General features: G+C 37.8%; 1 protein-coding gene across 7 annotated transcripts in view; it reads left to right on the top strand.

The window, feature by feature from the left end:
- ptk2aa (protein tyrosine kinase 2aa) overlaps positions 1-26081 on the top strand; it is a 373012-nt gene that overhangs the window by 263038 nt on the left and 83893 nt on the right. For 5 of the 7 annotated variants that reach the window (XM_052023866.1, XM_052023870.1, XM_052023869.1 and 2 more), the window contains 6 exons: positions 4816-4872; positions 10162-10182; positions 10368-10465; positions 18177-18261; positions 23983-24083; positions 24760-24875. In XM_052023866.1, coding sequence (XP_051879826.1) covers positions 4816-4872; positions 10162-10182; positions 10368-10465; positions 18177-18261; positions 23983-24083; positions 24760-24875 — 478 coding nt within the window. Of the gene's footprint in view, positions 1-4622; positions 4710-4815; positions 4873-10161; positions 10183-10367; positions 10466-18176; positions 18262-23982; positions 24084-24759; positions 24876-26081 lie in introns of those variants that run through there. The other 2 variants (XM_052023872.1, XM_052023868.1) reach the window with 2 other exon arrangements.

Genomic DNA, 26081 nt, shown 5'->3' with positions numbered 1-26081 from the left:
TGGACCAGTCATTGGCCCAAAAAAAGGTGGTGATGATTGAAGTAGGTTTCATGGACTTTTGCAGATTGTTGAAGATCAGGGTCTCTGGGGTCATCGAGAAAATGACAGGTGAGAGCCTAAACCTTAGGGGGTTCATCAGTGAAACTTGGATGTTGTAGGGTGAGGAGTGTGAGGTCATTGGGTAGTATAGTCAGAGGATGCAAGTTGGGTAGGAGGTGGATACTGGTCCAGTATTGCATTGGAAAGATCTAATTGTCCCAAGAGCAACCAATAATGATCCTTTCCAGGATAATCAGATTTTATTGCGTGGGAATAATATCATCCTTTTTGTACCTGAAATTGAAATTACAAGAGTGATGCATCCCTGTATGTGGCCATATACTTTTCCACAGTGACATATAATGACCTGGAAATGGTCATTACCACATTTCAATATGTGAGAAAAGTGGTTTTCAACTGCTTAACATCAAAATATAAAACATTATTTGGGTTTCTGGATGTGTTTCTTTCACAGCCAATAATTATGTGGTACAAAGCCAAATGAAAACTTGTACTGCAAGTATACAATGAGGAATTTGGGGAATAAGATGGAATGGCAGCAAAAAGATTATCACAAGAACAAGCTGGACTGCAGATACGAAATTTGTTCTGGCTATGTTTTTTAAATGAGCAAGGCAATATTCCATTCATTTGTACAGGTATTGGGCAGGGGTTTGCATTCCTAGAAAAGGGTCCATGTGGTCTGTATCACGACTTTCCATAACGCAAAGTTGCATCATTTTGTGCATGTGTCAAAAGATGCAAATTGAAATAATAAATTTTATGTGAATTCACTTACATTTTTCTTCACATAAATTACGTGACAGAGAATTTTGTTCCGTATCTCAAACTTTTGAGTTGTGAGTTGTGAATTCTGTTACTCAAACAGCCGTAGCAGGGGATGTCACCTCTACCATTTTTTTGTATTATTTGTAGTTATATACGAAATAATAGGGTCCTCCAAAGGCATGGGTGTTATGTTTGGAGAGATGAAGTAGCTGGGGGGGGGCGGTACTAGAATTGATGCACAATTAACCCAGATATGCCAGCTTTGATAACATGATTCCTTTTAAATTACATGAGTTCCCATTGATATATCTGTGTCCTTGCTATTCAGAAATCTAGCAACATGTTGTTTTGTCCACACAAGTGAAAAAGTTGGAAATTAATATGTGTAAGTAAGCATTGTTGCAGTTACTGTGTATTTTTAATATTTTAAAATGCATAGTTTTGTTCCTACTCTCAGTAAAAAGCAAATTGCTGGAAATACTCAACAGATCAGGCGGCATTTGCAGAGAAAAACAATTTCAGTTCGATAACTAACTGATTTTTAAAAAATTTTTATATATTATTTTGTTCATCAAAAATTTACTTTATTACTTGTTGTAGAATCTGTCTATATGTCCAAATTTCTTAAATACCTTGATACCTGTGATATCAATATCTATCCTTCAATTTTGCTCTTAAAAATAACACATTACACAGAAGGCATTGCACTAAAAGTAGATCAAGGACATTTGAGACAGTACCATGACAATTTCTTCCCAGGATCAAATTGTATGACCGCTGCAGAGCTTCAGCTCAACTTTCCAATCCAATTTCTGTACCCTTTAATTTGCCTAATGCCCAAAATCTGTTGATTTCGGTTTTGAATATATTCATCAACTGAGGTTTATCATCCTTAATTATCAGGGCTACTCAGACTAAAGAAGTTCCTTCTTACCTCAGTCTTAAATGTCCTGAGAAGATGACCCCTGAGTTATTGACTCTTCATTGCTCAAATCTCACTTTTAATAAATACTTAATTCTCCATTACTCATGTATTCTACTGAGAATGTAGACACACATTATTTCTTTAATATTCCTATTGTTTTCTTATTCACTGTCATAGTTTATCCTGTATCAGCCTCTAAATTTACATTTTTATTCTTGGTTTCCAATCTGCCTCAGCTAACCCACACTTCATACCTTTGTATAATTTAAAACTGGTTTTGGACTTTACCACATCCACATTCAACTCTGTGTGAAATCCTACCATATTATGTTCTTTCTTTCCCTGAAGATCAATTTTGTAGAATAACTATTTAACACAATATGTGACCTATTACTCTTGAAAACTGAAATGTATTCTATGAATTTATCCTCCCAACTACTTTTACCAATTTGATTTGCCCAACTGAATGAAGGATAAAATTTCCCATGACGATTGCATTTCCCTTTGTTGCACGGGCCCATCCTTTCATGTTATGTCTCATCTCTCCTATTTCTGTTTCTGCTTCCTCACCCACTAAATTATTCTCCAGTTCAATTCCTTATAGAACATAGAATATTACAGCACAGTGCAGGCCCTTTGGCCCATGACGTTGTGCCAACATTTTATCCTGTCTCATTATCTATCTAATCCTTCCCTCCCACATAGCCCTCCATTTTCCTATCATTCATGTGGCTATTTAAGAGTCTCTTAAATGTCCCTAATGTATCTGCCCCCACAACCTCTGCCAGCAGTGCGTTCCACGCACCGACCACTCTGTGTGGAAAAACTTAACAGTTTTGTAAAACTTAACAGGTTTAACAGCCAGGTAACCCAGAGTGTAGCTTAACTAGCTGTCAAAAGATTTTTCTCTGCTTCAAAGGCAGGGCTTTTTCTTCATTGTGCAAGGCCCTGTCTCTGCACAATCTTTGCTATTTGAATATCAGCGTTTGAGTGCAAGTTGACAATAGGGATACAGCAAAACGCAAGTTTCTTCTTGCCCCATAGATCAGTGACGAACTCTGACCCAATTAATGGATCTGGAGGAGGCATGAATTTGAATAGCAGAATACTTAAATGGAATTGTTGAACTTAAATGTTGAGTCTGCAGGACTGCAATATGCCAAGTTTTTTTTTGACAAAAGGATTTGTTGATCCTTGAGCTTTATTGGAATAGAGGGAGCCGAGGTCAGAGAGATCAAAATGAGAAAGAGGCAACAAATTAAATTGTCAGATTAATGTTTATTACATACTTCAGTATCTAAGTAACGGAAAGTTATCACCGAAGTAAAAATTGTTCAGGCTGCTTAAACTGGAATAAACTGTTGAGAAAGTAATTTTCCATCTCTTTAAAAATATTTTGTTGGCTTCGCATCCAAGCTGAACACAGAATGCCTTTATACATTGCTCTTGCAGGCACTTCGAACCTCACATATTACTGGAGCGTTTTCAAGACATTCTGTATGACTTTTTGATCCAAATTTCTGACTTTATATGTTATAAATTTACAGCCTTTTTTAAACAGAATTTTAAGCACAAGATTATCAGTTATTTTTAAAGGGGGAAAAGTTTTCTAAATTTGATATTAATGTAACAAGAAATAAAACAATGACTGAAAAGCAGTGAAAAATCTGTCCAGTAGCTGCACCCTTGCCTTCCTCAGCTGAAAAGCAAAATATTGTAGTTGCTGGATATTTTAAATAAAACCCAAAAATTATGGGGACACTCAGCAGGTCAGGATGCATCTGTAGAAAGAGAAACAGAAGTTAATATTTCAGGTCATAGTCCTTCATCAGTTATTATTTTCCAACATTTTCTATATTTAGATTACTTAATTGACTCATTCCCTTTACTTCCTCTTCCCTTGTGTTCTGTACTAGTCTACATTTTTATTCTGAGCCAAAAGTCACTTTAAAACTTCTTTGCTTTATTTTTCCAGGCTGTCACAAGGCACTTCCATGAGTTAGTTCGTGCTTGTGCTCTACAATCTTCTGACTCATTTTGCCATCCCTCTTCTGTAGTTCAGAATGCAGAACCATGAGTCATTTCAGTCACAGTTATTAAAGTGCTTGCATTAAACTACTCTGTCCTTGCTTTGCGAATCTTCTTTCAAAATCTCCCACAAAATGTATCTCTGTGGTCTTAATTCGGTTATAACTCCTAACCAGTTTCTACTTAATTTGAATTTGATTATTTTTGACTGAAATACTCTGGAACATTTTGCTACCTTGAAAGGTTATTGAAGCACGTCAAGTGACAGATACTTTATTTCAATTTTGAGAGTAATAAATGTATTTAAATTTATTTACATCAATTTTGAAATGTTGCAGGTTTTTAAAAAGTGTTATGAAGTACAAGCACTTTTTTTAAAATTGTGCTTTATTTTACTACCATATGTTCCAAGTAAAATACTTTCTTTACTGTAGTTAAAAGGCAGAGCGCCAGAAATTTTAATATGTGGGAAGTCAACAGAAATGAATTCTGGGCAAAGACCACCTTTGTTTTCCCTTTTGTGCTCTGTTGCTCAATAATAACCTTAGCCAGATAGAGCCTTGACATTTTATGTAAATCACAGGGGGAGTGGAGGAAAGGGTTTTGGAATTTTTGAGGTTGTTGTGGTATGCAGACCTTGTGTGTTAAGTTTCTACCATTTATACTTCGGTGTGCTTCAGACATAGGTCAGTGCTTTCCTATTTTAAACATGTATACAACTTTTTTCTCCTTTCACGTCAGGGGTCATCCCCCTCCTTGCTGCTGTTCCCTTTTCTGAAAGGAAAGCTGTACTTATGATTGGACGATGTCATCTTATTCTCCAGAAAAATGGGTTGGCATTCTGACTGTCTGCAGTCGTCACTCTCTGTAATAGAGGTTGAGAGATTTTTTTCAAAAGCGTGGGCTTCAGCTGTCTAAAAGGAAAAGGGTTGTTCATCTTTTAATCCCTTCCTTATGCTGTGTGTCTAAGTTGAATTAGAAACAGTTTTTGTTTTGAACGAACCCAACTAAAATGCGTGGTTCTTCGCTTGCAGAAACCGATGATTACGCAGAGATCATAGATGAAGAGGACACATATACCATGCCCTCTAGTAAGTACATTTACTTGGTGCAATGGCTGTACATGGACCAGAATTAGACGTCTGTTGAATAGTAAATATTTGGAAAAATGTTGTTTCTAAAACTGTGTGTTCCATCTAAGGCTTTCGGAGACAGCTGATATCCAAATGCTGGCTGGGTTTACAGTTGATAAATATTTATGCTTCTAACGTTTTTCAGCAGTATTTATAATATAGTTGCATAGAAAATAGCACTTGCTGAAAAACTATATTTTCAGCAATCTGTGCTTTGGAATACATCTTGACGTGTGGTTTAAATGAAATTGCATGCAGCTAGTTGATTTTGTTTATAATAAAGCAGTGAAATTTGATAAATTGGTAGCATTTTTTCATCTCCAAAGTAAATAGTGCTTGTGTTTGTTTTCTCTTTTATGTTCCATACTTTTTTTCCTTGGAACACTGTCCCTATAAGATCATGGATCCTTTTTATGATTAGCATTATGCTATTGAATACAAAGTATTGATCACGGGAGAACTAAGCATAAATATTCACCAGTGATTCATTGGAGTTTTACGTTGATAAGTGTTGAATGCAGATTGCCTATTTAAAAGTCATTAATGACTAATTAAGTGGTTGAGATTAAATGAAGCACAAGTGGTGGATTTGTCTACATTGTTAACTGAATTTTGGTATTGTTTTCCATGATATCATTGAATCACTATGTTTTGAAGTATTACATTGCAATCACATGTTATGTTAGTTCTGACTGATTGTGACAGTGATCCGGATAAAAGGTGTAATTGGGGGAAGAAAACCTACTCGTAATTCCAAATCCCTTATTGTTAATGGTTTGCCAGATTACTTAATTTCTTTCATCACAAGTATTAATGTATTTTCAGAGAGCCAACATTGGAAAATTCGTCATAAGTTTTGATATCCAGCATTCCCTTTGGAGAAAATATAAGTTATAGATCACTCTATGGTAACGACAGATGATTGTTGCATGCTTGTTGGCAGATGAATGTTGCATGCTTGTTTCTGCCTCAAGCAATATCCTGTTAAAAATTAAATGAAAAAGTTGAAAATGCAGAGTAAGCCAGCTAATGCCTCAAATTTAAAATGTTAATGATTTTTGGATGACATTTTGGTTCTTGATTATTTTCTCTCAGATGTTGACTGATCTTCTCTCGTCTTCAGCATCCTTTGTTTTATTTCATGCTTTTAGCATTTGCAGTATTAATTTTCAACTGTAACCATTTGATCTCCTCTGAATGTGATCAGGAATAGAAAAGAAAATATCATCCATATTGCTTTCATTAACTTCCCCCTGAATTCACAATATTTATTTGTAAATTAAAATACATAAGCGAACATGATATATGCAAATTTCTGGTATTCATTTTGTTCATCCTTCCTTGTTCCAAATTTACTTACTTAACTATTGGTTATTCCAACTCATAACAGTGATCAGTCTGTGAAATACTCTTGGTATGCTGTCAGTCCGTGGATTATATATATCCAATTAACTAATAGACATGTGCTCTGAAGTAACCAATTCAGAGAAAATATTACTGACCAGCATAACCTCAAGTTTCATCTTTGGTCAGTACTCATCAATTAAATAAAAAGTGGTTGGAGATGGACAAAAGAACATGTATTTCTTTGCATATATTCCACCTGAACTCTTGAGGCAGGTATAGTTTTACTTGATGTAGAGTTTAGAACATGAGCCACTGACATTGATTGTCAAATTTGTATTTTATTACAGAGTAAGAGCATTGATATTGTCATGGACTTGGTCTACGATTGCTATTAAATTAATTTATCTATATTTGATTTTAACTTGTATCCTTAGGGAGGTTATGGAAATTGATACAGGTGAATACTTTTCAGATTTTGGGTTTTATATAGAAAGAGTTGCAGGGTATTTTGAAGTATTGGAAAAGTGATGTAGCCATTTTGGAACTTATCATGGCATTGTGTCAGGAAACATATGACTTACAGAACGTCAGAACACAATGTAGTCATTGTTTTCAAGGTCTGGTTTGTTTGGCTAAGGATGTTGAGGTGTTATAATAATGGGGGACAGGCCTCCCATGTGAGAGGACGTGGCATCACTGGGATTTTGTTGGCCAGGTATAGTATCAGAAGGGAACTTTACTGAGACTGGAGAGTGGCGACAGTGGTATTTGGAAATCAAGCTGACCATACAGATGGAAAACATACATGATGGAGAGGAGTCATCATGGATCCAGGAACATGAAGGAGACAGAAAGCTTTACATTTATCTAGTACCTTTTACAAACTTAAAACATTCCAAATTATTTCAGAATTACCTCAGAAACCTGATTGCAACTTTGCTGTTGCAAATTATAAAAGGAGAATGCCGGGTTCTGTAAACAGCAATGAAATTAATGCCCAGATAAATCTTAGCCAGGGTACAAGAACTTTCTTGCCCTCCTTATAGTAGTGCCATGGTGATCTTCAATATCCACCTACGAGAAAAGACAGGAGTTCAATTTTACATTTCATTCTTAAGATAGCACATCTGATAGTTCAGGAAGCCTTCAGTGCTGCATGAGAGTGTCCTCTAGAATATGTATTCAAATCCTTCTGTATTACACCTGTAGCCTTCTAACTCCGAAACAAGAATGCCATTGACTAAATTACAACTGACCCACAGGTGACAATCATGTCAGCAATAGTGGGTTTGGGTCCAAAAAAAAGATTTCTTTAGAAATATCTTGAAATCACCTTAAGTATCAACTAAATATAAAAACAGAAAGTGCAGGAAATACTCAGCAGGTCAGGCTGCATCTGTTGGAAGAGAAACAGAATTAATATTTCAGGTCAAAGATCCTTTGTCAGACTTAGTTAAATATATACATAATTATATCATAAATAATATGTAAATTCCTACAGATAAGTACCGGGAAATCATTTTAAATAATATTCCTTTATCATTTCATCACTTTCTCCACCATGAATGGACCCTGAATTTGCAATGAGGGTATGTGTTGGAGTTTGGAATTATAGACTAATTTGACTTTCTTGTGCTGAACTTCTAAAATGAAAGTAGTGTACACATAGCTGGTATTGGTATTGGTGTATTATTGTCACTTGTACCGAGGTACAGTGAAAAGCTTGTCTTACAAACCGATCGTACAGGTCAATTCATTACACAGTGCAGTTACATTGAGTTAGTACAAAGTTCATTGATGTAGTACTGGTAAAAACAGTAACAGTACAGAGTAAAGTGTCACAGCTACAGAGAAAGTGCAGTGCAATAATTTGTAAGGTCACAACAAGGTAGATCATTGTATAAAGGAACCGTTCAATAGTCTTATCACAGTGGGGTAGAAGCTGTCCTTAAGTCTGGTGGTATATGCCCTCAGGCACCTGTACCTTTGACCCGATGGAAGAGGAGAGAAGAGAGAATGTCCCGGGTGGGTGGGGTCTTTGATTATTGGTGATCATTTGAATGTTTTGACAATGTGTGGATTTTTTATGGGCAGGAATAAAATGAGACAGACACTAAGGTACATGGGAGAAAAAAATTTATGTAGTGTGCCCACTTTTCAGGCATAAGATGATGGCAATAGTTCTTCCAAATTAGTGCGATTATTTTTATTGGGTAAATTTGTCATTTAGATGCACAGTGGCTCCATGCAACCTTGAAAAAAATTATTATTTTGTTAACAATACCTATTCAGTGAAACCAGGAAAAGCAAGAATACTCCTGCCTCTCAACAGAAATAGTGTAACTTCCCTCTCCTTCCCACACCACCACAGTCCCGCAAATAAAATATTCACATAGATTCTCTCTACTGATGTATCAGACTTTCATTGTTGATGGCAAGATATTACAGTCCTGTCGTTCACATACTGCATGGGAGTTAGTGTGCTAACTGCTTCAGTTATCTCAGGATTTTGTACTCGTGTTTATTTAAGAACCTCTGGCCAAAACATCAGTAATAAGGCCATCATGTGGGCCAGATCTCCCAAATTACAAAAAGCTCTCTGCAGGCTACATGTATGTACTTTTATATTACAACATATTAAACTATTCTGATGAACATAAAACATTATTTGAAATTTTTGAAAAGCCAGGTACCCACAATGTACAGGCTGTCCCTGGGTTACGAAAGTCTGACTTATGGACACTCCTATATATGAACAAGCTCCCATAATATTATTAAATTCAAAAGTCCAATGTATCTACATACATTCGTTCCTACAAATGGCAGAATAAGTTTTCTCTCTCCAATTGCAGTAATTGTTCTTTCTTATCAGTCTTGTGTGTTCTTGATGCCATTCATTACAATTCTGTGGAGGTATGGTTACCATATCAAGTGATTTTTGTGTATTCATTTCAAAATTTTTACTTGCAGACAAAATCAACTTATGACATTTATAAAAATGGAACCCATTTGTAACCCAGGGATGGCCTGTGACTAGATTAAATGCATTGTTCTTCATTACAATTAAAATTAATAATAGTTTGCCTGATATAATGCCATTTTCCCTAGGCTCCTTTGACCGCAGATTTCTGAAATAAGAGCGCAGTAATTTTCTGTACCACTTAGATTTTAAACAAAAATGCAGAGCAACTTGGTCCAAATTGAGGACTTTGGGAGAGATACAAATGGATGAATGCTTGCAAAACTAATTCTGAAGTTGTGATAGCATTAACATTTGATGCAGTGCCACTTGATTAACATTTGATGGTCAGATTTATTTATTACATTGGCATTTTTTGAGAAATTAAGAAGATTTTTTGTTTTTCTTCATTCTGGGATCAGGGCATTACTGGAAAAGCTAGCAATAATTACCCATCCCTGTTGATAAAGTTAAAAATCTTAATATCGTGACTTTGTGTTATATCTTTTCTGTCTACTATAAATAATTTCTGCTATTGTATTTTATTCCAGAAATGCTTTTTTTCCTGCTTGCATAGTACTTAGCTAATGCACAGGTCCACAGTTTAACAAAACTTAGAAGTATCAAAATAAAGGAAAAGGCCTTTTGGGTCTTGTGATGATAAATGTCAATCTTGTTTTCCTGTCAATTTATGAAGAGAGACTTTTCACTGTTCAATTACTGTTGATTTAAATATTTACATGCAAAAATATTTATAATGGCTATTTCCTTTAAGATTTTTATAGCTGCCTGCACAGAAAAACGGCTAATTTAATCCATTGTTGAGTGCTCAGTGCACTTACCATACTACATAAGTTGCATTGTTGCAAATTTATCTACAAAACTTATAATGTATACTGCTTTTTGATTTTGTTCTCCTTCCTACCCCAATTGCAATGCAGAAAGCTATGGGATAGACGAAGGTAATGAAACTATTTCTCAATCGTTGTCTGATTATTTTGCCTGCTGCCTGTTGAATGAATATAATTGTGTCAAGTGGTGTGTCACTTATAATAACCTTTTCTTGTATATGAAAAAGAATGGAACTGGAAGAATAATTTGTCCCTGAAGCAGAATCATTAACTTGGTATTTTTCCATTCTTCACAGCCAGGGATTATGAGATACAGAGGGAGAGAATTGAACTGGGCCGCTGCATTGGAGAAGGACAGTTTGGTGATGTGCATCAAGGAATTTACATGACTCCAGTGAGTAATTCAGAAATTAAATCACTTTCCCAAAGGTAAAAGCAAGATAGGTGGAGAGGAAATGTTTGCACCATAGCCCAGTGGAGAAGTCAAATCTTATTGGATAGATCAAGATCAAATGCTGGTCTAACCTTATCTCTAAGATAATTTGTTCATGGACTAATCAAGCCTCTTTCTGCAGAAGAAGTCCTTAATCATAGGGGTAAAAATATTGTTTCGGTAGTGTCTTAGCCTGAAAACTGTCTCCAGGCAATCATTTTGGATTACTTCTTTCAAGTTTCCAAGTATTTGTCAAAATATTTGCCATCTATGGACAGTATAAAGTTTAAAGAAAGTAGTGAGTTTGAATAATAGATTTTAGGCCTATATTACCGGTGTACCTGTGTTCATGAAGTTAGTTCCTTAGCCCCTCTAATTTTATTTCATTTATAAGCAATCTTGATGTTTATATTTGTTTACAAGTGATTGTAGCATTTATCTTTCATGGTGCTAGAAGGAACACCACAAGAACTGTATAACCAAAGCAATATCTTAAATCTCACACAGTTTGTGAGATTCTTGGCAAATATAGTAATGACTTTTTTTTAAATGTTGAAAATATTCAGCAGGTCTTGCAGCACATGCAGAGAGTTAATATTTCAAGTAACTACATTATAATAGTAACTACACCCAAAAAAAATTGTTGGTGGTAAAGCACTTCTAATTTTTTTTTAATTGAACTTGGTATCTAAGGAGAATAGAAGATTTACAACCTGGCCTGCTGAGTATTTCCAGCATTTTCTGGCTTTTATTTCGGTTCCAGCACCTGACATGCTTTGTACATTGATTAGAGAGACAAGGGAATGCAGATGCTGGAATGTGCAGCAGCACACAGCATCCACCAGCATCTTGTGTGTTTGTACTTTGATTACCTTATTCCTTCGTAGTATTTGAAAGGGAATTGATAATGTTATGCTTTATTAAAGAGATGTCGCTTTTTGCAGTGCAAACTAAAGATCAACAGCCACAGGTCGAGAAACAGAACTGAAAATGCAAAGTAGACTCGTTCTTGTTTCATTGCATTCCTATAAATGTGTCCCTTGATTTATTTAGTTAGTGCTAGAGCAGGTTTATTTATTGTTTCCACTTTAAATTTGACAGACAATGAGAGCAACATAACTGGACAAGTAAATTAAAAATTGCATATTGATAAATAAAAGTCTTTGAACAGTTTTTCTCTCCATTTGGAGCATACGTTGGTGAATCCTATGATGACTGCTTTATCTGAATGTTCCAAACGTAGGCATGAATGAAACGATCGGGTAAATAGTTATGGCAGATGTTATAATGCGTTAACTTGCAGCCCTTTTTTGCTTTCCATTGTTGTTTCAGAAAATTCATTTTTAAAAAAAGATCTGTTCTTTGATGAATAACTTCTATAGAACCTATTGCATTTTTGAAAATAACATCTGAAATAATAGACTGTATATAGAATAGGATAGGACACATTTATGCAGTGTTCCAGGAACCTCTAAATTCTAATAACACTTGAAAGCATTAAATATTTTACTTTTTTTAACCAAGCTTCACACACCATGTATTATTCCTTGGTGATATAATAACAGATAATTTGGGCAGAGATTGGTGGAACACGTGTGTTAGAAGGCTAATGGCATTATTGTAAAAATTTGTAAATTGAATGTTTAAAACTCAAGGAATACCTGTATTTCCTTCTCAGTAGGAAAGTACTTGGATTTATTGCAGTAAGTCCCCCTGACTGCACAGTTACAGGCATGCTCAGTCAATCTGAGTTAGGGGCTTGAGGTCAGCCCGCCCACCACACTTAGAACTCGCATTCCCTTCTGTCCCAAACTCAACTGCTTCATATCCAAAAATTGATTGTGCTGTCTGAGCCTGTCTCAGACCTAAGGAATATCCCCGACATTGAGAAACATTTAGAAGCTGAAATAATAAGAGATGCATCTGTTCAAAAATAATCACCTAAACCTATTTAAAACTACTTCTGAGTAATTAAGAACACTAAAGTAATAAATAATTAGAAAAATGTGTAACTTTTTCATATCTTAGAACATAATACAGCACAGGAATAGGCCCTTCAGAGATTCATAGTTACATAGCACTCATTATAGAAAGGATGTGGAAGCTTTAGAGAGGGTGCAGAGGAGATTTACCAGGACGTTGCCTGGATTGGAGAGCATGTCTTATGAGGATAGGTTGAGCGAGCTAGGGCTTTTCTCTTTGGAGAGAAGGAGGATGAAAGGGGACTTGATAGAGGTGTACAAGATGATAAGAGGCATAGATCGAGTGGACAATCAGAGACTTTTTCCCAGTGAGACAATGGCTAACAGGAGGGGACATAATTTTAAGGTGATTGGAGGAAGGTATAAAGGGGATGTTTTTTACACAGAGAGTGGTGGGTGCATGGAACGCACTGCCTGCAGAGGTTGTGGGGGCAGATACATTAGGGACGTTTAAGAGACTCTTAGATAGACACATGAATGATAGAAAAATAGTGGGCTATGTGGGAGGGAAGGGTTAGATAGATCTTAGAGCAGCATGAAATATCGGCACAGCATTGTAGGCCGAAGGGCCTGTACTGTGCTGTAGTGTTCTGTGTTCTAGAAACTGACCCTTTGACCCAACTCATCAATGCCAACCAAGGTGTCAATCCAGCTAATCCCATTTGCCTGCATTTGGCACATATCCCTTTAAACCTTTCTTATCCGTATACCTGTCCAAATGTTTTTTTTAAATGTTGTAATTGTATACGCCTCTACCACCAACTCTGACAGCTCATTCCATATATCCACCACCCTATGTGCGTAAAATGGTTCACCGTGTCTGTGCCGACCATGATGTCAGTCTAACTAATCCCATCTCCAATTTAAGTAATACCATCTCTCTTTATGTGGTCTGTATCCCTCTCTTCCCTGCCTGTTCATGTGTCTGGCTAAATGCCTCTTAAACATTGCTATCGTATCTGCTTCTACCACCTCCCCTGGCAGCATGCTTCAGGCACCTACCACTCTCTGTGTTTTTAAAAAAGCTTGCCTTGCACATCTGCTTTGAACTTTCCACCTCTAGCCTTAAATCCATGCCCTCTAGTGTTTGACATTTCTACCTTGAGAAAAAGACTCTACTCAATCTATGCCTCTCATAATTTTATATTCTTTTATCAGTTTGCTCCTCAGCCTCCAATGCACTGGTGTAAACAATCCAAGTTTGTCTAATCTCTCCTTGTAGTTAGTGCTCTCTAATCCAGGCAACATCCTGGTGAACCTCTTCTGCATCCCCTCCAAAACCTCCACATCCTTCCTTTAGTGTGGTGACCAGACCCACACACAATGCTCCAGATGTTACCGAACTAAAGTTATATACAGCTGCAATATGACTACCTGACTTGGATACTCAGTGCCCTGACCAGTGGAGGCTGGCATGCCATATGCATTCTTTACCACACCATCCATTTGTGTTGCTATGGACTTGCACCCCAAGAGACCTCTGTACATCAATACTCCAAAGGATCCTGCCCTTTCCTGTATACTTTCCTCTTGCATTTCACTTCCCAAAACGCAACACCTCACATTTGTCCAGATTAAACTCCCATTTGCCATTTCTCCTTCCAAATTTCCAACTAATCTGTATTCTGCTGTGTCATTTGATAACCTTCCTTGCTGTCTGCACCTCCACTAATTTTCTTATTGTCTGCAAACTTACAAAGCAGACCACTTACATTTTCATCCAGAAATATCAAAACAAGAGGTGCTAGCACTGATCCTTGTGGAACACCACTTGTTACAAACTCCAGTCAGAGAAACGGCCCTCCACTGCTGCCCCCTTGTCTTTTATGACCAAGCCAATGTTGGATCCAATTTACTGTGGATCCCATGAGACTTAATCCTCTGAACCAGCGTACCATGAGGTACCTTGTCAAATGCTTTACTAAAGTCCACATAGACAACATCCACTGCCCTATCCTCATCAGTCATCCTTGTCACTTCCTCAATAAACTCATTCGTATTTGTGAGATAGGACATCCCCATACGAAGAATGCTGACTTCCCTAGTAAGTCCATGCTTTTCCAAATGTAAGTAAATCCTGTCCCTAAGAACCTTCTCCAATCATTTCTCTACCACTGTTTTAAGGTTAACTGGTCTATAATTTTCTGGTTTGTCCCTGTTGCTTTCTTAAATAGAGGAACAGCATTGGCTATTCTCCGGTCTTCTGGGACCTTGCCTGCTGGTAAAGAGGATGCAAAGATCTCTGACAAGGCCCCAGCAATCTCCTCTCTTGTCTCCCTCTGTATCCTGGGATAGATTCCATCAGGCCCTGCTGACTTAGCTACCTCAATGCTTCTCAGTAGACACAACACCTCTTCCTTCTTAATATCAACATACTCTAGAATATCAACATATCCCTCCCTAATCTCACCATCATCCATGTCCTTCTCAGTGAATACTGATGCAAAGTACTCATTAAGGACCTTGCCCACTTCCTCTGGCTCCACACCTAAATTCCCTCCATTATCCTTGAGTGGTCCTAGCCTTTCCTACCTTACCTTCTTGGTCCTAATATACATATCAGCATTGAAATGAATGGGCTTGTGGATCCTTGTTTTAAAATGTGAGGAATCTGAGCAAGTTCCTGCTCCACCTTTGAACTCCCTTGTGGAGTTCAGTGGCACAGTGCAGCTTGAAAAGGCAGGCAGAAATCAGCCACCAAGGAGAGATTTTTTTTATTCATGTTGTAGTTCCAAATATGTTGGCATGTGCATACCCAGCTAAATCCAGGCTATTATGTTTCAACATCCACCTCAACAAGCAGGTGGGGATTCAATGATTGTATTTCATTAGCACTACAGTAGCCTATGAAACCAAGGTTCTGTAGTATCTGTTTCAGCCAAGTTGATGGTAGATAGACTGGACTGGAAAATTTGTTACAAGTCAAAGTCATGGACAGAGTCACAATTGAGGAGTTATTTGAAGCGTATCCTATGTGTGTGCTTATGCTGACAGTTGCCTGTGTGGGTGTTCATGTGCGCTGCTGTCCATGCAACAACCTAGTTTTCCGTCATCTTGGACTCTTTTGCCACTGGATCAAGACCCCATTCAGTCAAGCTGATGTGCAGTGTCCATCCCATGAGAAAATAAATTGTCTTGATTATTGTCTTGGACACCGACATTAGCCTGGGCCCAGTTTTATTTTATGACTGTTGGTGTGGCATAATTCTATTGGTCCTTCTTACCCGATTTCATGACACTGTCAAAATGTAAATTAAACATGGCATTTAGGACGTGCACCCAAATAGTTCTTCTTTGGTGTAGATTGTTTCCACGCCCCTGTGCAAGAGATAGGATCAAACCGTGAATCAGATGCCTTTGTGGTCATAATGGATCCAAGTGTCATTTGAGCTTCAAATTAGCTTTTTGTGGTGGGTCTGGTCATTTAAGACTTGAACCAGAATTGTCTACAGTACTTCATGGTTCTTTGCTGATGGATGAAAGTGTTGCAAGGGACTGAGTTTCATTCCACTTGGCTTCAGACACCCCAGCAACTTTGGCCTCCAGCAGGTAGGGTAGTCCTGGCAATACAATAAAAGGAATCTCGACAATACTCTTCACCAGTAAGCTCATCAGTGCCCTTCTACATAGTTGATTTGATCAATCTGTGGCTAATTTCTTTATAGTTACATAAGTGGGCAAGTATGCCCTCATGGTGAGAATATGCACTTAATACTGAGTAAACAAAAATACTTTGTTCCTATTGTTGGTTTCACCATAATAGTTTTTTGGAAACATTCAGCAGGTCAGGCAGCATCTGGTCTCTTGACCACAAAGATGCTTCTTGGCCTGTTTAGTGTTTCCAGCATTTTTTTGTTTTTACTCCAGGTGTCCAGCATTTGCAGTTTCTTGTTTTTCAATAGCATTTTGGATTTCTGTAAGCCAACTGAATGATCTTATACTGTCTGTGCTTTGGTTTCTAGTCTAGAAGAGTGGAACTAAATGCACACACACTTGATTCCTTTTGAACATCTCTTCACATTTTCTTCTGAGTGCTGAAAGGAAGCAGGTTGAAATTGAGCAGATGGCATTACGCAGTGCAGAGGCTGAAGAAATATTGAGAGGGTTATTTTACCAAGAAACTTGGAATGCAATTAAGGATATTTAAAGAAGAGATGAGATGCTTAATAGAAGACTGGGAGGAATGGTGATAACAGTAATGCAGGGACTGTCTGGGTGTGATGGTGGTGGGAATTACTATATGTGCAGACTTCAGTCGAGGGCAACTTGTTGCTGTCTGTGTACCGAGTTTCCAACAAAGTAGTGATGCAAGTGCAGTTGTCCATGATAGGACAAGTTATTCAATAAGTAATTAGCAAGCAAACATGCAAATACAGAATATTTACAAATAGAAATTCTAACATCTGAGGAGGGGTGAAGTCTCTCAACATATCATTGTAAATTCTATATTGCATCTATGTAAATATTTGCTACATAAGACTTGCTTCTAACTCCCAAAATGTGACCTTTGCTTCTGCTCAACTGCGACTGACACGCTCATCCACGCCTTCGTTACCTAGTGGACTCCATTCTGGCCTTCATTCTACTGTCCATAAACGTAAGGTCAACTTGAGCCCCTCTGCCTATGTCCTGACTTGCACCAAGCCTTCCTTGCAGACTTATATTGGCTTCTGGTTTCCAAGTATTGTACTATAGATCTATCTTCCTAGCTTTCAAATCCTTACCTGGGCTTACTCCTCCATATCTCCGCAATCTCTCCAGGATATCTGATCTCTTGAGCATCCCAGAGGTAATTGTGCAACATTTGGTTAGTGTATCTTCAGCTGCCAAGACTTTGAGTTTCCACTCCAAAACCCCTCTGACACACTCTCACTCTTTTATCCTTGAAAATGCCCCTTAACACCTATCTGTTTGACGAAGCCTTCAGCTTCTGTTCTAACTCCTCACCATTTGGCTTTTTGATACAACTTGAGTTTAATATCTGAAACATGCCATCGTCATCACTGTGCTGACTTTTAGCAATACATTGAAAAGTTAGCCAAGATCATACTCTCAAATCCACTTGTGGCTTGAAACAGAATTTTGGTGCCAACTGAGTTGGGATTGATAGGATCGTGAAGAACAGAGAAGCAGTTTAGTTGGAAGTTACAATCCACTGAAGCTTATTACCTAACAACAAAACAGACAGCCCACCTTCAGATATACACCAGTCCAAATGAATGCAAAGGGTACACATGGAACAGGACAAACACGATATGAAGTTGGCTCACTACTGTGCACTCACCACAATCCGCTATATCCCCACTTCCCTACCAACAATACCTGGGGATGACATCAGTCATGAAACTAAAGGTTCTGTTGCAAACATTGACAACAACAAAGCTTATGCTCTGCTTAAATTCTGACTTAGTGAATTGCCTAATTTTGTTTGTAAGCATCCTGTATCAATTAAAATGCCAGATATGGTTGTTGTGTTTTAAGGAACATCAGGACATAACTGAACATTTCTATTCATACTAGTATAATGAAACTACAGGAAATTTGTTATTATTTGCACCTAAATTGTCTGTTTGAATCAGGATTATGAAATAATTTGAATAATTTTTCAAAGTTCAATCCTGGTTCAGTGTGTTTAATCAAATTACTTCATTGGTTTATCGAGTATTGGTAATTTTCTTTGTTCTTTGCAGGAAAATTCTGCAATGGCAGTTGCTATCAAAACATGCAAAAACTGCACTTCAGATAGCGTGCGGGAGAAGTTCCTACAGGAAGCCTGTAAGTTTATAAATGAAGTGCATTACTGTTCTAAAGGTATAATGTAATTATAGCACTTCAAACACTATTGTATAAATGGGATTGTAATAATTCAAGTTGAGGAGCTAATACAGTAGACACAATGAGCAGCTCCTGTTCTGTAATTGCAGCAATTCTGCACATACCATCAGTACTTTAAGTGTTTAGCCACAGTAACACACTTTGTATACTTTGATTCATTATACAGTAGATTAATGTAGGTCAGTGAAATCTGCACATTCAAAAATTAACACAAGAAGTATTGATGCTATGAAGATTACAGCTTCAGCTACAGAAGACCAAGCTGTTTTGGGCCTTTCGTGCTACATGATTTTGTTACCCAATTAGTGAGTTAGATGTAACCTATTGACTGATTGCAAATAAATGCTTCCAGTCTGCTTTTATTTTTGCAGAATCCACAATATGTTGGAGTCTTACATAAGCCGCCATATGAATGATGCAAAATGCCTCAAATTTTTCTGAGCTTGCAGTTTCATGGAGAAGGATTCTAAAACCTTGTTCTTAGATAGGTCTGCTGAATTACATTATAAAATGTGTAAATCTACTATATGCATATGTGGTGCAGAACTATTCTATGCTATGTAGTTGTGCATGACATCCTGTTAGGTAATTCATTGAATTAATAAGCGCTAAAGTACTTGAATGATACTGTGGTTTTATACCACTGCTTTAATTTCATTATGGTTGTGATTGATAGATCTAAACTTTGAGATCACAGTGAATTACCATAAACTTGCTTGACTCAGTTTAACAGAATCAATGAGTCCAACTGATGAATGACAAGTGCCACGAGTCTAAGCTTAAATTTTCATTCTTTAGGTTGGATGATCTCAGCCAGGATGCTATCAGGGCTTTGTAAATGGCCTCAATGCATCACATGAGGGAAAAGTTGATCAGTTGTTTTGTTCCTGATTACGATCTTGCCTTTTTTTGGATGCAGATAGTATCGGTTTTGGCTTTGCTGTGGTGTCTCACTTAATTGAGTCGACTGAAACTCACTGTTGAAGCTCTCTTATGGGAAATGACCATTTGAACAACATACTGTAGGGTGACTAAAGCTAAAGGATCTGTTCCTTGTCACAGAGCTTAATAAAGAGGTTGTAAACCAGCAATGTCCTGGAATATTACTGCAATTAGCCTGAAAGTTTAAAGAAAATCTCCTTTTATGGAATTGGAAATGGTTTATTATTGTCACGTGTAGTGAAAAACTTGTCTTACATACCGTTCGTACAGATCAATTCATTACCACTTCAATGCACTGTGTACAAGGTAAAACAATAACAGAGTACAGAATAAAATATAACAGCTACAGAGAAAGTGCAGTGCAGGTAGACAATAAGGTGCAAGGTCATAATGAGGTAGATTGTGAGGTCAAGAGTCCATTTTATCCTACAGCAGGATAGAAGTTGTCATTGAGCCTGGTACGTGTTTTCAGGCTTTTGTATCTTCTGCCCAAGGGAAGAGGGAAGAAGAGAGAATGTCTAGGAAGAAGTGACATAGGATCAGAAGATGTAGAATCCTTGTGAGTAGAGTTAAGAAACTGCAAGGGTAAAAAGACCCTGATGGGAGTTGTATACAAGCCTCCAAAGAGTAGCCAGGATGTGAGGTACAAATTACAACAGGAGATACAAAAGGCATGTAAAAAGGACAATGTTACAGTGGTCATGGGGGATTTCAGTATGCAGGTAGATTGGGAAAATCAGGTTGGTACTGGATCCCAAGAGAAGGAATTTGTTGAATGCCTACGAAATGGATTTTTAGAGCAGCTTGTGGTCAAGCCCACTAGGGAAAAGGCAATTCTGGATTTGGTGTTGTGCAATGAACCAAATTTGATGAGGGAGCTTAAGATAAAGGAACCCTTGGGAGGCAGTGATCATAATATGATAGAATTCACCCTGCAGTTTGAGAGGAAGAAGCCAAAAACTGAATAAGTATTTTGCATCAGTGTTCACTGTGGAAGACACCAGCACCATGCCGGAAACTGGGGAGAGTCAGGGAAGGTATTACAGGAAAGATACTTGCATGGATAGAAGATTGGCTGACTGGCAGAAGGCAAAGAGTGGGGATAAGGGGGGCCTTTTCTGGTTGGCTGCCGGTGACTAGTGGTGGTCTGCAGGGGTCGGTGTTGGATCTGCTACTTTTCATGTTATATATTAATGATCTGGATAATGGAATTGATGGCTTTGTGGCCAGGTTTGTGGATGGCACAAAGATAGGTGGAGGGGCAGGTAGTGTTGAGGAAGCAGGGAGTCTGCAGAAGGACAGGTTGGGAGAATGGGCAAAGAAGTGGCAGATGGAATACAGCATAAGGAAGTGTATGGCCATGTACTTTGGTAGAAGGAATAAAGGTGTAGGCTATTTTCCAAACAGGGAGTGAATTCAGAAATCACCATCGGGGAGTGAACATCACCAACAGCCTGTCCTGGTCAAATCACATAGATGTCATGGCCAAGAAAACTCAACAGCGCCTCTACTTCCTCAGGAGGCTAAAGAAATTTGGTTTGTCCCCATTGACTCTCACCAACTTTTACTGATGCACCATAGAAAACATCCTATCTGGATGTATCACGGCTTGGTACGGCAACGGCTCTGCCCAGGACAGCAAGCAACTGCAGAGGGTTGTGGACACAGCCCAGCACATCACGGACACCAGCCTCCCTTCCTTGGATTCTGTCTTTACCTCTCGCTGCCTTGGCGAAGCAACCAGCATAATCAAAGACCCCACCCACCCGGGACATTCTCTCTTCTTCCATTGGGTAGAAGATACAGGAGCCTGAGGACACGTACCACCAGACTTAAAGACAGCTTCTACCCCACTGTGATAAGGCTATTGAACGGTTCCCTTATACAATGAGATGGACTATGACCTCACGATCTACTTTGTTGTGACCTTGCACCTTATTGCACTGCACTTTCTCTGTAGCTGTGACACTTTACTCTGTACTGTTATTGTTTTTACCTGTACTACATCAGTGCACTCTGTACTAATTCAATGTAACTGCACTGTGTAATGAATTGACCTGTATGATCAGTTTGTAAGACAAGCTTTTCACTGTACCTCAGTACAAGTGACAATAATAAACCAATGCCAATACCAAATGGGAGGCGCAAAGAGACTTGAGAGTCCTAGTGCAGGATTTCCTAAAGGTTAACACGCAGGTTGAGTCGGTAGTAAGGAAGGCAAATGCAATGTTAGGCATTCATTTTGAGAGGACTAGAATATAAAAGCAAGGATGTAATCCTGAAGTGCTGGTCAGACCACATTTGGAGTATTGTGAGAAGTTTTGGGCCACATATCTAAGGAAGGATGTGCTGGCATTGGAGAGGGTCCAGAGGAGTTTTACAAGAATGATCCCGGGAATGAAAGGGTTAACGAATAAGGAGCATTTGGCTTTGGGCCTGTACTCGCTGGAGGGTAGAAGGATGAGGGGGGATCTCATTGAAACCTACCAAATATTGAAAGTCCTAGATAGAGTGGATGTGAAGAGGATGTTTCCAGTAGTGGGAGAGTCTAGGACCAGAGGGCACAGCCTCAGAATAGAACAACGTCTCTTTAGAACAGAGATCAGGAGGAATCTCTTGAGCCAGAGGGTGGTGAATTTGTGGAATTCATTGCCACAGGCAGCTGTGGAGGCCAAGTCATTGGGTATATTTAAAGCAGAGGTTGATAGGTTCTTGATTAGTAGGGGCATCAAAGGTTACAGGGAGAAGGCGGGAGAACGGTTGAGAGGGAAAAATAAATCGGCCATGATTGAATTGCGGAGCAGATTCGATGAGCCAAATGGTCTGATTCTGCTCCTTCTTGAAGTCAATGACCACTTGTCATGACACCATATTACTAAGCTCTCTCTTCTTCCTGTACTTCAACTCATCATTATTTGAGATACAGCCCACTACAATGATATCATCTGCAAACTTGCAGATGGAGTTAGAGCAGACAAAATTCTTGTGGCCCCTTTTTAAACCATAAGGCTGCTTTTGGTGTCTGTATAGCAGAGATGTGGTAAGGGGGAGGAATCAAGCCATCTTACAAGTCATGTCTTCTTCCCTTTAGTGAGGTGTTTCTCAGAATGGGACAGAGCCATGTTTCTACTTCTTAAACAGAATGAGCCTTCAACTAAATTGAAGTCTGTAAAATATAAATAAAAATATATTGTGGTGAGCCTAAAATTATAAAAGGGAACATATACTGGTGTCAAATATTATTTCATGCCTCAGATATTGATGATCAAATATAAGGCATTGTTTTCAATAGCTGTGTCACTGTGCTGCCCAAATACTGATGATGGTACATTGTGATTCAGTTACTGGATTAGTGTTAGATTTAAAGAAGCATCCAGAGTTCAAAACCCATATTGGCAGCTGTAAAGTTTTAATTAATTAATTAATCTTGAATTTAAAAATGAGTATCAGTAATGATAACCATGAGATTACTGATGGTTGGAAAAATATCCTTTAAGGGAAGGAAATGACTATCCTACATGTGAGCCCAGTCTCTTGGCCAAGTGGCTGATTCATGATTGACCTCCAGTTATGACCAAGCTAGATAGTCAACTGATAGCCAATAAATGCAGGCCTGCTGATAGACAAAAATACCAGTACAGGCTCAGTCTATATCAGTCATCATCTGTGATACTGGCTCGGCTTATTTGTTTTTTTTTCCTTTTGTTTCTTTTTTTACCTCTGGGAGTGGAGGATGTGTCCAGTCTGACCTGCTGGGCATGGCTTCCTGTTCTGCATTTTGCAACTCCTACATTGTCTATATTCTCACCCTCTTAACTGCTCCCATTCACTCATTGAACCGATAACCTTGTTTACACCTTATCCCCATAGTCACTGCAGTTTTACCCAATCAGAGACACCCTCTACCCCACCCTCCCTGCAGCTTAATGAGGTCCTGCTGTCTCTTTCCCAGTTCTGAAGAGTCTTTGACCTGAAATGTTAACTTTGTTTCTCTTCCCACAGATGCAGACAGGGCTGCTGAGTATTTCCAACATTTTCTGTTTTTATTTTAAATGGCTCTGTATTCAATTTAATTTTCTTGTCTTTCTATGTGATATTAATGAATACTATACATCAAAGCACAGTGTGCTGATGATATAGGGAACTATTTAAAACTTTGGGCTATGTTTTGAGTCATAATAGAAGTGTTGGGTAATTCAAATGCTACATTTTCCATTTACTCTCTTAAAGATGAATTTTGGCTTCTAGTGCATTTTTCTGATAGCTCAGTTTAATATAGAAATTGACAATGGACAGAGCTGTGTGGCTGCAAACTGATGTTCTACCAATCTGCAGTTCAGTATTTGTGAAGCTAGAATTATTGATTCAGATTTTAACTGCTTAATTTTTTTGTTGATCACTGCAAAAGCAGGAAGCAATTCGTAAAGTGAAGGGTGACAGCTCTGGATTATTCTTTCTTGAATGATTATGTATGCTGCGCTAATTGAATCTGTCAAGGAAGGGATTGATAGGCATTTGTTAGGTGAAGATGAAGTGCAAATTGCAGATAAATAATGTTGGTGCATAGATCAACCATGAGCTAATTGAACAATAGAATCAGTGTGAGCGGCTGATTGACCTACTCCAGTTGTATGTAGTTTTGGCCTATCTCTTTATCTAGGTTTTTTTTAAAAAAGTCTTGATTAAAGAGTAACAAAAACTTGTTTTCTTTCTTAAAAGTAACCATGCGACAGTTTGACCATCCTCATATAGTGAAGCTGATTGGTGTAATTACTGAAAATCCAGTCTGGATAATTATGGAGCTATGTACCTTCGGAGAGGTATGCACAAACAGATATAATCAGAAACACATGATTGTTATGGAAGTGTTGATTTTTTTGTTTCTAAATATAAAGTGACTAAGAAGGACATAAGATAGTTCAGGATTGCCAGTAAGCATTTATTAAAAGCACAACATATGCCTGACAAATTAAGTACAACTTTTAAAGAATTAATGATGTACTTTGATGCAGGAGCTACATTGGATGCTTTGTGCTTAAATTTTCAAAGAAGGTTTGATAAGGTGCCACGAAAGTGATTTAAAATAATTGATCATTTCAAGAACTCAAATAGTTATCTGCTCCATTTCTGACAGAATATTTAGTGTCCTCAAAAAATCTTTTTTAAATGAAAACTTGTCGTCTGTTCTTTTGGTAATGGTCTTAAATGTGTAATCACCATCGATCAATTCATTTTCTCTTTATTCATAATTATTACTTTAATGTAGAAAGCTACTTTCGAATTGGATAGGCACTTTCAAAAATGTAACAATGTAAAATTTGGACAAACTTTCTGAAAGTAAAATGTAAAACTAAGGTTCCACAAAACTCTTTAAGTGATTTCTTGAAGGTTTGTAATGTGATGCCTTTCCAATATGTTTGTGCTTGCAAGTCTTAAAAAAAATAAAACTTTTAGAACTGCATTTTAATGTTTTAAATTGATATATTTTTAACTCAGTTACGGTCGTTTTTGCAAGTAAGGAAATACAACTTGGACTTGGCCTCCTTAATTCTGTATGCTTACCAGCTAAGCACAGCACTCTCTTATCTAGAGAGTAAGAGATTTGTACATCGGTGAGTAAATATGCCGTTTGATTTGTTTGTTCAAAGAAAAAGATACTGTCTGAACTTTTTTGCTTGCAAGAAGCCTAACTCAGTGCATATAAAAACAATCATCAACTAATAGCAGTTGTGGAGAAATGCTGCTTGAACTGAAGTGGTACCAGACTTGGGTCATTTGGGGACAAAAAAAAACCCTTGTGTACCTTGATTTGCAGAACAGATATTTCCTTTTATTTGAGATGCCCAACATATGTTGACTGCTTCCCGACAAGCAGTGGGTGAGCCACTCTATACTTTTTACATTGTGCACTTCACCTGATAAAGCATTAATGGAGGCTTAGGTCATAGACACCTGCTTGTATTTAATTTTGCTTATGTTCCTATTCTAAAGTATTGGAGATCTTAAATAGAAAGAAAATAATAAACCAAATATAACCATCGTACCACATATTCCAATCTCTCTGTGTCAAGGAAAGCAATCAATTTTTGGAAACAGTGCTAAATGAGTGCCCCCTGCTGGATGACAGATAAACATTCAGCTTTGAATCTCAATATTGAGTTGCCTTAAAGTACTGCACAGAAAGGTACAATCCAGAAAGAATTACTGGAAGTAAACTGTGACAGAAAGCAAAGCTGAAAATAACTGCAGTCGTCATTGTGGTAGACAAGAGACCTGGAGATCTACCAAGTATCCAAAAACCCTTTTTGGAAGCAGTTGAAATGCAAAAAATCTGCAGATGTACAAATAAGAAACAAATGTGAAAATGCTGGAAACTCACCACATCTTAGGAGAGTTATTGTTTTCAGTCATTAATCGTCCATCAGGAACCTTTGCCTCTCCACAAATGCTGCCTGACCTGCTGAGCATTTCCAACATAATCTGTTATTATGACATTTATTTTTAATTGTACTGTAACATTGCTAAAATGAACTGCCAAGCTTTGGTGCCAATTGCATTTCAGCAGAGCTGAATGGCAGTTCTTCTGATCATTTGCTTATGTTAGGACTATATAGGATATAACTAACTGTGACTTCCTTAATCCTCAATGCAACGTACCATAGAGTTTGCAATGTTTAATGAATGAAGGAGAGTGCTCATCAAATACGGTACTAATGTTTGGATCATTATTCATAAGAATGCTGAGGAAAAGTATAAGAAAAATTCTTTCTAAGAACGAGTTGGTACTCCTTGAGCGCTTGCTGAGGTATATGTCATAC

The sequence above is a fragment of the Pristis pectinata genome, chromosome 9 (genome assembly GCF_009764475.1).
Source record: "Pristis pectinata isolate sPriPec2 chromosome 9, sPriPec2.1.pri, whole genome shotgun sequence".
Taxonomy (NCBI): domain Eukaryota; kingdom Metazoa; phylum Chordata; class Chondrichthyes; order Rhinopristiformes; family Pristidae; genus Pristis; species Pristis pectinata.
This window is presented reverse-complemented; position numbering and strand designations above follow the sequence as displayed.